This window comes from Pelodiscus sinensis, chromosome 1 (assembly GCF_049634645.1).
Source record: "Pelodiscus sinensis isolate JC-2024 chromosome 1, ASM4963464v1, whole genome shotgun sequence".
In the NCBI taxonomy this organism is placed as follows: Eukaryota; Metazoa; Chordata; order Testudines; family Trionychidae; genus Pelodiscus; species Pelodiscus sinensis.
In genome coordinates this window covers 194,908,102-194,920,628 of record NC_134711.1, presented here as the reverse complement: position 1 = coordinate 194,920,628, position 12,527 = coordinate 194,908,102, and the positions used below count along the sequence as shown (strand labels likewise).

At 41.6% G+C, this 12,527-nt stretch overlaps 1 protein-coding gene across 4 annotated transcripts in view; it reads left to right on the top strand.

The window, feature by feature from the left end:
* The window catches only part of USP9X (ubiquitin specific peptidase 9 X-linked), a 282,963-nt gene that overhangs the window by 252,362 nt on the left and 18,074 nt on the right, over nt 1-12,527 (top strand). For all 4 annotated transcript variants that reach the window (XM_075913065.1, XM_014578958.3, XM_025190080.2 and 1 more), the window contains 3 exons: nt 2,553-2,738; nt 4,004-4,224; nt 7,364-7,452. In XM_075913065.1, the coding sequence (XP_075769180.1) occupies nt 2,553-2,738; nt 4,004-4,224; nt 7,364-7,452 (496 nt within the window). The remainder of the gene's footprint in view (nt 1-2,552; nt 2,739-4,003; nt 4,225-7,363; nt 7,453-12,527) is intronic.

Genomic DNA, 12,527 nt, shown 5'->3' with positions numbered 1-12,527 from the left:
AGGCTCCCAGCCCCAACAGGCAGCTCCACTGCTGGCAGTCCTTCTCTGGAACTCTCTGGTCCTGGAACATCCATGATCCAATGTTGCCAGGCCAGAGATTCCTGGTGTAGAGGTTCAAACTGTATTGGAAAACATTTAAACTTAATCATGGGGTCTAAATTAGCTGTTGTGTACTCAAGAAAGTGGAGTCATTATGGCTAGTTCTTCGAAAACATCCGATTACTGTGCAGCAGTAGTTAAAGTGAACAATGTTATGAGCTGTTAGGAAGGGGATAGATAAGACATATACAATCATAATATAATTACATAAATCCAGGGTGTGTCTATGCCTTGAATTCTGGATGCAGTTCTGGTGGTCTGATCTCAAGAAAGATATATTAGAAATTGAAAAGGTACAGAAAATGGCAAAATAAAAAAAAGTAATGGTTTGGCACAACTTCCATAAGAGAAGAAATTAACAAGATTGGGACTGTTAAAATTGGGAGACACACAATTAAGGGGGAGTATGATGCAGGTTTATAAAATCATATATGCTGTAGAGAAAGTGAATGAGGAAGTATGATTTATCCCTTAATGTTACACAAGTACTAAGGTCACCCAGCAAAACTAATGCACAGCAAACATGTGGAACTCATTGTTGTGAGATGTTAATGCCAAAAGTGTGTGTGTGTGTGTGGTGTGTGTGTGTGTGTGTGTGTGGTGTGTGTGTGTGTGTGTGTGTGTGTGTGTGTGTGTGTGTGTGTGAGAGAGAGAGAGAGAGAGAGAGAAAAGATAGGTTCATGTAGGGTATATGCATCAATGACTTTTGTGCAACTCTCAGCTATGGGTATTCCTGAGCCTCTGACTGGCCAGATGTTAGAACTGGTTAGTGGAAACAAATCACTTGATGATTTCCCTATTCTGTTTGCTTCCTTTGAAACATGTGGCATTGACCGCTGTTGGAAGACAGGATACTAGGCTAGATAGGCTATTGGTCTGACCCAGGATGGCTGTTTTTATGTACTTAGCAGCTGACCTCTGGTTGTGAACATTAATGAGCACAATTATGGAAGTGGTTTTGTTTTACAATTCTGATAGGCTTTATGTAAGCGGGGGAATGATCCTGCTATTGTGGAGAACTTTCCTGGCTTCTATACCACCCCGGTGAAATGGACCAGCGAAAGGATCTGAGTCCCCGCTCCCACTTCCTTTACCCCACGGCTTCCCTGATCCTGAGGGCTCCCCCTCCACTCTCCTGAGTAGCAGAGTCCTCGAAACCCCAACAAGGCTGGGCCCAGGTTTCCTGGGGCTTAATCCCCGACCTTGTAGTCACTAGGGGCATAAGTTAGGGTGTCCCCACTCCGAGGTGCTCTCTTTATGAGGTACTTTCTTGGCGCAGTGATCATTTCATAAGGTTCAAAGCAAATACAATTTATTAAACATCAACTGATTAAAGAGAAAAGAATAAGAAAAAATGAGAATGGTTAAATGAGAACACACAGCCCTGCTCCGTAGCACAGGGACATCAAAACAGCAGTCTGCAGAGTGTAAGGACAGTCCACAGTCTCTTCCTTATAGGCCCCTTAGAGGCTCTGGATGTGCTGCAGGGGGGCTGCAGGCTGGACACGCTTGCTCTGGCAGTGACCACACAGCCTCAAGCTCTAAGTGGCCAGACCCCTCTCCCAGTCTGGCCTACTAGGCCTCTTGGCTGGTGATATCTCCCTGCCCAGAGCCTCTCCCCACACTTTGCTGGTCAGCTGCTTACCACACCCAGCTACAGGCTGTGTTGCTTTGCCAGTCTCCAGCTCCTTGCATTGCTTCTCTGTCCCTTTTGGCTCTCTGAGCGCTGCCAGTCTGCTGCTCAACACAGGGTCTGCGCTCCTTGAGCAGTGTGTGCCTGGCTCTGTTGCTGCAAAACTACCCCTCAGCACAGCTTGCACTCTTTGGGCTGTCTCTGCCTGGCTCTGTTGCTGCAGGACGACTTCTCCACACAGCTTGCTCCTCTTAGCAGTCTCTCAGTTCTCTCCTTGCTCAGAGAGATCCAGAACAATCCCAGCTCACAGGGAGGATGGGGCCTGGCCTCTCACTTTCCTCACTGGCCTGTCCAACCTGTCAATCAGGCCAAGCTGGAGTGTTGGCTGCTTTCCATTGTCTCTGGGGTCTGTCAGTCACATGGACCCTTCTCCTTTTGACACTGGGAGCTGGCAAACCAAAAACTCCCACAGAGTTTTAGTAAGGGGCTAACAGTCCCCTTACATTTAGCTGAAAATTGCACATACTAATAAGAACTTAGTCCAATAACTTCCCCCCTTCATCCTCCCACTACACCTTTCTCCTCCTAACTCCCTACCCTTTGGGAGGAATGTATAAATGAGTGTGTGAATAAGAACCAACAATAGGAAAAATTGACTTTTCCAAATGTTTCAGGTTTTTTTTTACCAAAAACTGTATAAGAGCAGCAACAAGCTTATAAAAACTTTTACCAACTATTTAAGAACAGTAACAATTAAGCTTATAAACATATTTGTTGTCAGTACTATCCATGAGATGTAATATTTTTGTTCCTTCTGAAGGTGTAGCAGAAAAGACACAACTTCTGAAATTAAGTGTACCTGCAACGTTCATGCTTGTGGCTCTGGATGAAGGCCCAGGTCCTCCAATCAAGTATCAGTATGCCGAGCTAGGAAAATTGTACACTGTAGTGTCACAACTAATTCGTTGTTGCAATGTATCATCACGTATGCAATCTTCTATCAATGGTATAGTGAATTTTACAAATTTTCTTTAAGTGAAAACATCTGTTATAAGTTGTTAAATTATTAGTATATTGTTTCACTGTTTATAAAGTGTACTAATTGGAGCTATAATCTTTGGGGTTTAGGTTTTATAGTTCACTTCCTACATTTTGCAGTAAAGATTTTCTTGATATTTGCAATGGTTGAATCTTGATATACAAAACTCACTAGAACCACAATCTTTCTCCATTAAGCCTATTTAGTTCCTTTGAAAGATCAAAAACTAGGATGGTACTGAGGTCCTATCAATATCAAACCTACTGCAAATTGATATTTTAGTGCATAAAGTTAATAGGCTAAATTATTCTCATAAAAATTAATGGAGTAGTACCGTCATACCTAATGAGAATTTAGCTAAAAGTTAACTCTTCTGAAGGCTTTGTGTGATTTTTGCTAAATTGTGTTCATTTTTAAAATATTTTTATATCTAATAAATATTTGCAGTGTTGGAGTAGTTTTAATATACATTGTTCACTGTTCATAAAGTACTTAAAAACCATGATTTTGTATGCTGTTCATGTCAATGGTAGTACACAGTTGAAGGCCATAAGATAGTGACTTTATTGACTTTTATTTCAAGATATAAACATAAAAAGAAAATCTGAGGCTCTAGGCAGAAGGAGAGCTACAAGTATAATCCATCAAAAACCAAAACACCAGGATCAAAGCGACAATTTTTCTTTGTTCAAAAAAAAAAAGTACACAGAACTAAATTCCCCAACCTCAGTTCCTACACAGCCGCTTATCTTGCTCACTAGCAACCATATATCTAAAAAAGAATGCATTCAAACCACTCTTTACCAGTTTCCAGTTAGACTTTTCATCGTGCTCTAAAGTTACACAGATTTGGACTTGTTTTTGAAGAGTGGGACAGTGAGCATATTCCAGCGTTGAATGGCCATCATTGAGGACGGCTCGTTAACAAGTCCTTCTCTAATATACCAGAGAAGCACCAGTGCTTTCATGCATCTTATCTGTGGTAATGTCCCATGAGAGAAGAGGTAGTCCACTCAGGCACAAGCCCCCTGCCTTAGTGTCAAAGAATTTAGCTCTTTATACCAGAGAACTTTTCACAGAGAATATAATTTATTCTGAGTTCATTATCTGATTCTTTCCATTGAATATGCCATATGCATGTCTAATTTGTTTAAGTCTGAGACGTTTGTTTGTATTTGTTTAACATTACTTACATGCTTTTTAATGTAATCAGTCTTAACTGTTTGTTGTAGGTAATCCCCCACTTTCAAACCCATATGGTGATCCTAATTTATCACAACCTATAATGGCACTTCAGCAGAATGTGGCAGACATTTTGTTTGTACGAACTAGTTATGTGAAGAAAATTATTGAAGACTGCAGCAACTCAGAAGAGACCATCAAATTGCTTCGTTTCTGCTGTTGGGAAAATCCTCAGTTCTCTTCCACTGTCCTAAGTGAACTTCTCTGGCAGGTAAAATAAAACAAAAATCAGAGGAACAGATGAGATAAGTTTGTGCATATGTAAGTGTAAAAATATGCCAGATAGGGAGAGGTGATATTCATGGGTGAAATTTTATTGATATGTGATAAACTGGCTTCTCTTTGGATGTCTTCTGATAGGATTCTGTCTTGGGGCTTCATATTGCAGTACTGATAGAATTCTCCCAGATCTTATCCAATAGCACAACCAAATCAAATTGGCCTTTGTGTGTCACCACCTACAAACTATAAGCACATATCCTTCAGCATTCCAGCTAGTGGCTACAGTTCATAAAGGTGCTGCAGTTCCATTGAATCATCTCTTAAGTATCTTTCTCAGTTTCTGGTTGCCACGAAACTTGTAAACACTTGCTAAGTCATATGCTCAGTATTGTTTTTAGCTAGCATGCCTATTCCAATGAGAACATTCTTTGTATTCTTAGGGTACGTCTAGACTACATGCCTCCGTCGACGGAGGCATGTAGATTAGCCAGATCGGCAGAGGGAAATGAAGCCGCGATTAAAATAATCGCGGCTTCATTTAAATTTAAATGGCTGCCCCGCTCTGCCGATCAGCTGTTTGTCGGCAGATCGGGGCAGTCTGGACGCGACGCGCCGACAAAGAAGCCTTTCTTGATCGGCACAGGTATGCCTCGTGAAACCAGGTTTACCTGTGCCGATCAAGAAAGGCTTCTTTGTCGTCGCGTCCAGACTGCCCCGATCTGCCGACAAACAGCTGATCGGCAGAGCGGGGCAGCCATTTAAATTTAAATGAAGCCGCGATTATTTTAATCGCGGCTTCATTTCCCTCTGCCGATCTGGCTAATCTACATGCCTCCGTCGACGGAGGCATGTAGTTTAGACATACCCCTAATGCCAGAAGGTCTTTGCAATGCCTAGTGAATTTGTTAAAGGAAACTATTACTAAAAGGACTGTCTAAATAGGTATTATGCATGTTTTTATTAGAACACAAACTCCATTATGAAGCAGTTAGGGTTCCTGTACACTCAATATACCTGATTCAAAAACACCTGAGTAAAGAAACAAAAGTTAAGCTACCTAATGGTATGTAGACTCTACTCCATTCACAAGCACAACTATTACAACGTGACACAGATCATGTACCATTCCCCTCTTTATGCATTCACCCCTTTTTTCTGCATTCACTAGTTTTTTCCCCAAATACTATTGACTACAGGTATTTAATATAGTAATAGTTTAATAAAGGATGATTAAAAGTTAAGCGTATGCCTTCAACCACTCAGTTTCACGTGCCAGGCCCCTTCCAGGAATCATCTGGGTTTGTGTAAGCCAGTACTTTTCCATCAACTGGAGTTACATGCATAGTATGTAAACCTCCTGTTTTAATGTGAATAATGGCTAAAAATGACCTTAAATCCAACATTTAACCCTTCTCATTTACACTGGCTTTCTCAAACCTAACTTTCTAACAGGTTCTGTGTCAGTAGATCTTAAAAAGCAGTCTGTCACCAACAATGAACTTTCAGTACTGCCAAGTTTTTCTGCCACAAGCCAACTTCGGACTTCCTTTTAAAAATGTGTGAAGAGAAAACAAAACCAAATTTACATACAAATTGAAGGATATAAAACTTACACTTTGTAAAATTTCACACCAGTTGGGCCACTATTCTTAAAGAGAAACAAGGAATTATTCCCTACTATAAGTCTCTTTTAGAATGCATAATGAACCATGAAGTTGTTGCCAGGTATTGTCATAATGATTTGGCTGACATGAAGATAAAAAATTGTCAAGGCTCCCTTGGTTAAAGCCAAAGTTATGATCATTGCCTATCTTATATGTCTCTCTTGAAAGGTGTACAAACAGCTATGTCATTCTCGCACATTTACATAGCGTATTTACTTGGATTCAGTGTTCAGGAGGGAATCTGGTTTTGGATTCCAACTTGTAATCTAGAAACACTTTCCAAGGGTAAGAAAGGTCACATTTCCTCCCATCTCCCAGCTAGTAGAAGTTCTGGTTTACTTTTGGATGTCCCTTATTTTGAATTGCACTCGTTTATTCCCCATTACATTTATATTCCTTCTACAGACTGGCATGTCAATTGGTATCTTTACAAAAATTGACATCAATATTAAGGATGTTAAATTTAGATTAATCAGCTAATTGAATAGGCAATGTAATTAGCATCGACTGTTTGATTGGTCAATAAGGGTGCCTCTGCCTTTGAAATAAAAAGTGGGAGGGAACTGTTTGAGTCCCCAGCTCGCCCCAGGCTCATTGCAATGTTTCAAAGGCGGAAGTACCACCAGTTCCCCAGTGTGCCTCTGCCTTTTCTCCCCATGGAAGCAGTGCTGGGGAGCAACCTGCTTTTAAGCTGGCTTCCCCCAACACTGCATCCTACTCCCTCCACTTGCTGTGTCTCTCTTGGGGGGGGGGGGGCAAAGCAACTAGTTGACTATCCAATAAACATTTATTGGATAGTCAACTAGCCGCTTACAACCCTAATATTAATGCTTATTGCAGTTAATTTCAATTTACATTTTATTTTGGGGATAACCTTGCTACTCTCCAGAAGCAAGAATTACAATAGAAAGTATTCATTTCTTGTTCTGCTTCTCTGAAGATATTATTCACACATGATTCTCATTCACCCATCTTCCTCCCCTCAGTTTGGGTTTTACATTTTTTAGGTGTTCTTTTTTCATAGTTTCATTTTTGTGTCCGTTCCTTTTCTTTTTAAAACACTTTGCTGGTCTTATCACATCAGGAGAGTCATCTGCTGTACAACAGAGGTAACTGGCTGGAATGCTGAAATGTCAATATTTATATCTTGCAATAGAGAGAGGCAATTGTGTGCAGCAGTCAGGAAGGGGCCTGGTTCATGTTTTATGCAGCATTTGCAACCACCACCCCTATGGATCAAAGTTTTCAAGAGTTGAAGGAGTTTTGCCAAACTCATCTTTGGGAAAGTGAAGGCCAAAGAGTGAAAACAACTGTCTGAGAGATCACCAGAGGAGCAGATTTGAGTGTTCAGAACATGAGTATTGCAACCATCTCCCTCATGCCAGTTATCTTTATTACAACGTCATATTTTACGAAATGTTTTTTCTCAGGCGTAATTTTCACTTCATTTTCACTTCTTTTAAGGTTGCATATTCATACACCTATGAACTTCGACCTTACTTAGATCTGCTTTTGCAGATCCTGTTAATTGAGGACTCTTGGCAGACCCACAGGTTAGTATTTTTTTCCATTTTTATAGTAGAATTCCATCTTTTTATGATTTGGGTCTCCCTTTGGACACTTTATTTCCCCCAATTAAAAGGTTCTGTGGATTTAAGAGAAATTGTCTTTTTAAAAACCTCAAAAGACTTAAACTCTACTGATCAAAACACAAGGACAAAAGTAACTTACTTCAATTTTATCCCTGCTTTTGAATTAGGCAATTTCTGTATTTAAAACTGGAGCTTAGAATTTCTTCCTCTCTCTCTTCCCCCGCTTACAACTGGCAGAATGCTACTTCACACTAATTGAATACATCTTGATAAAAGTGGAACCTTTATGAATATTCAAGTTAAGCAGCAGTTATTGGCACTCAGTGTAATTAGGACCGATTACTTCCTTCGAAACATTCCAATGAAGTGGTTGTTCATTTAAGAGGTGTATACTGTTAATAGTGGTGTTATTGGTCATGATGCATTCCTATGTGAACTATTAGCCTTTGACACAGAAGCATGAAGTTGGGAGTGTTGTGGTTTTCAAAGACAAATATTCTACATTAGGTCACATTTTAATAGAATATTCCCTCTCTTAAGCGTGTCAAGTATTCAAACCAGTTTGTACCATGATTCTCACTAAGTAAGAGAATGAGTTTTTTTGCTATACGCCAAAGCTTGGTGGCTGTTCTCTTTTTTTAACAATGTATTTATTTATTTTTAAGTCTTGATTTACGTGTTGAGAGAAAGTACAGAGGGAGCCTGGCTCCCAGCCCTGGTAGACAGATTTATGCTAGCTCAGCTTGAACTAATGCATGAAAATTAACAGTATGAATGTTGTGGCACCGGTGCAAGCTTGGGCTAGCCAACCGAACTGGGATCCAAAATAGGGTATATGCTTGAGCTGTCACCCAAGCCACATCATCCATGTTGCTGTTTTTAGCTAGCTTGAGCCAGACTGTAACGAAACTGTCTATCCAGACTGGGAGAATTATTCACAGCTTCATTGTTAGCAGTCCCTAGATTCTATATGGTATTTAAACATGTGTGTATCCAACTCAGATGTTTAAATTTCACATCGTCTTTAGCTTAAGGTACACTCTTGGAGATGGAAACAATAAGAGACATTAGACCTTTGCAAAAGTTCCATGTAAGTTTGGGTTTTTTTCAAGTATGCAGACTGAGGATCTCACTGTACATGCACATGCACCTCAGACATATTCTGTCAGTGTCTTGAGTAGCAGTGTCCATTGGTTCTGTGTTACCTCGTGCTTTCTTATGAGAGTATATAGGGTGAAGTGATCACAGCCATCTCCCAGTTCTTTCTTATCGCCTGTATATAGATGGCAATTAATCAAATAGTCATGCAATCACACAAAAATTATCAGTTACACAACTATTTGATAGTGCCTGGGGATGGGGATGGTAGGCAGTTCACTCCCGGCCCCATTCCCGGGGAGCCCACTGCTGCCTCTGTATCAGAGGCGGCAGTGTTATGGGATGGCAGCAGCCCCTGTCCGCAGCAGGCCCAGGCTAACCGTGGACAGAAGCTGTGTTGGCATGTTAGAGGCAGCAGCTCATGGGGGAGGGCAGGCAGTTTGTGTGACTCAGTACATGTGGGGAACTGGCTTGAAAGCCAGCTTCCCCCTTGTACCAGCTCCCGCCTGCCCCCCTCACCATCCATGCTGCTGCCTCTCTAGCTGATAGAGGCAACAATGCAGGGCTGCGTGTAGTCAAAAAGCCTAGGCTTATAAATTAATCTTATCGGTTAATTGTGTACTCAACTACACATTGACATCCCTTGTATACATCCCATTACTTTAGTGTTTCACTGACCTACCTGAAGAATTTGTTTTTCTTTCTCTCCACTAACAAGAGGACTGCTTTTGGTTGAACCACTTCAAAAAGCAAGGAGACAACAGCATAGAGATTTAGGCTGTTTGTACCAACTTCCATGCTTCATGGCTAACTAAAAATTCCGCAGCTTTGAGTTGACCATCACAAGCAGTTTTTCAAGATTTGAAGGAGTTTTGCCAAACCATCTTAGGGAATTGAAGGCCAAAAAGTGAAAAAAACTAAGAGAGATCACCAGAAGAGCAGATTTGAATATTGAGAACATGAGTATTGCAACCATCTCATTCATGCCAGTTACCATACCAGTACTGTACTATTCTGGGAGGGCTAGGGATAAAAGCTGAACCACTAATGTGGTTCAGGAAAGGCATGGCAACTACAGTGTTGTCAGTTTTGCAGGCATTGTCATGTACAGTGTTGGTAGAACTCTGAGGTATACACTGACAGCTACGTCTCCACTTGAGATGTCGTCCATGTAGAGATTTAAACTAACGTTCTTTTATCAAGATCACCCCATATTCTAGCACTTTACTTGAAGAGATGTGGTTCTTGTCATCGTCACTCAGCTATTTTTTTCCCTCTGCATTCAGCAGAGATCTATCTCCCCTATCATCTGCAAAAGACACTGGAGGCTCTCTTCTTGGAGCCCATCATAAACTGCCTGTTTGGCAGTGGGCAAACCAACCTTAGTTGGGCAAATCCAATACAGAGTACCATCTTGATTGTATTGGAACCACCTTCATGTGTGTCAAAGCAGATTTCTTTCTCACCTATTAAAGAAGGGAAGGAGATCTCACTCCGCTGTAATTGCTAGCTAAACCTTCTGTGTTGGAGCCAGGTCCAGGTGATGTTCATCACAAACACATCTAGATAGCACTGGAAGAACACCAACAGTCTTGTTCACCTGCTGAGGTATCACTGCCATCTCTGGATGTGGCAGCAGCAGTGTTGAATGATTCTAGAGCATCCCAGGAGCTACCTGCTCAAACTGCAGAGACCCTGAAGATTTGAAATCTTGATAATCCAGAAGATTACTCAAACTTTTCTTTGACATTCTAAATTTTTTAATCCCATTCAAGATTTTCTTCCCCATTAACCAGGGAATAGTTTAGCTTTCAAATGGGCTCGGGCAGTCTCAAGCAACTCTTCCTCCAACAGCCAAGAGACAACTTAAAAAAAAAAAAACAGTCCTGTGGCATGTTAAGGCATGTCTGCACTAGAAAGCTATTTCAAAATAACTTAATTTGACTTAATTCCCAATTTTACAAAATGAACATAGCATGTCCCAATATGGGGAAGCCTCAAAATTAGTCCGATGCAGGCTCCGTTAATGTGGATGCACTACCTCAATTTAGAGGCCCAGGAAGCACTGGGAAGTAAGTAGTTTGAATTTACTGTGGGGAATAGTTATTTCAAAATAGTGGCACTGGAGTGTCCACACTAATGCTTGTAGTAGGGTGACCAGTGTAGTTAGGATTTATTGTTGTGGTGGTCTGTCAAATCTCTTGTTCCGCCACTGATGATAATCAGAAGGCTGCATGTATGTGTGTTCAGTCATGTGTGCCATATTGACTTCCACAATTAATCAAACCAACAGATTCTGAGAGAGCCCCCAAAGACCACAAATCAGAAAAGGACTGAAGGTGCCTAGCCAGGTTTCTTGTTAAGAAAAGTACAGTAATAGTCAGGGCTCGCCAAACCGTGGCGAGCCCTGCTTGCCAGTTGTGTTGTCCAGCAATCTGCGCATGTGCAGATGGTTCTGCGGATGCGCAGATCGCCCGAACCCGACTCTTCCGGGTTGCAGTCTACTCGCCACGGGTGAGTAGATTGCATTATTTGTCGAGCCCTGGTAATAGTTGTCAGTAGACTCTATTGAACCATTGCATATGTGTTCCCCGTAACAATAAGCTCAATCAGTGGGAGGTTCCACTGCCCCCTCAGCTGGACAAAGTCTGTCCCCCCAGGACATCACTTTGTATACTGGTACAAACAAGTTACACATCACTTCTGGCATGTCGGGTTGCCACGCTGTGACTACTTAGATGCCACCCTGCACCTCATGGTTTGATTAGAACATCTCTTTCCAACATGTCAGTTTAGACCCTTTCCTGAAACTGGATTGGTATCTACCAAGCCCTATAGAGTGGAGTGGGTACCAAAGTCTTTAATGAGCAAGTGGTACCATCCTTTTGGAATGTGCTTTCAACTTATGACCATTACCATTTACTGTTCTACACCTGGGCCTACTACTAATTTATATTTTACACACTCAGCCCTGCTCATGCCAAGCTCTGTGAACAGGGGCCTGCCTCTTGCTCTAGGTTAGTGTTGCATTGTTTTAGCTAAGTTTTGTCCATTGTTAGTTAGGCTTTTGTTTCAGAGCCTTATCTTACTACAATGCTATTTCAAAATAAGTAGCCTGTTATTTCGAAATAATAGGCTTGGTAGTGTGGGGGCACTCAGCTTATACATTCAACCTAAGTGGGGTTATTTTGAAATAATGCCCTAGTGTAGACCGCTTTGAGACTAACAAAAATATATGTATAGTATTGTGAGCTTTTGTGGGCACAACCCACTTCTTCAGATACCCCTTTGGGACTTTGCAAAGGCCAAGAGGATTGAAAAGGCATACTAAGTGCCATATAAGGACTATTAATAATTCTGTGTTAATCCAAACCAGGATCTTGGTGATTGGAGTTCTACAACAAAAATCCAGATCAATAAGCAGGGCTCGACAAATAATACAATCTACTCGCCCGGGGCGAGTAGATTGCAACCCGCAAGAGCCGGGTTTGGGCAATCTGCGCATATGCAGAACGATCTGCACATGTGCAGATCGCCGGACAGCGCGGCTGGCGAGCGGGGCTTGCCGCGGTTCAGTGAGCCCTGTCAATAAGTGTACCTCAAAAGAGAGATCCTAAACGTCTGGTTCTCTTTGGGCATAGACACTATCCTTCTGCTTTCTAACAGCTTCACTTGGTGAACTGTCAAGCTCTGTTTGTAAAATACGGTTCCTTTACTTGTGACAGTGACCAGTTTCCCAATCACTCTCTCACAACGCAACATGGAGAACCTGAAGGACTTTCTAAAAGATGGCCAAATGGTTGCTAAAACCATCTTTGATGCCTTGGAAAGGACTGATAGGTTAATGGGCCATGGCCTTTACCATTCAAAGTGCAATACTGATTGAAAGCATTAGGCGTTCCTAAGGAGGTGCAATGCACAAAAGAAAAGCTGCCTAT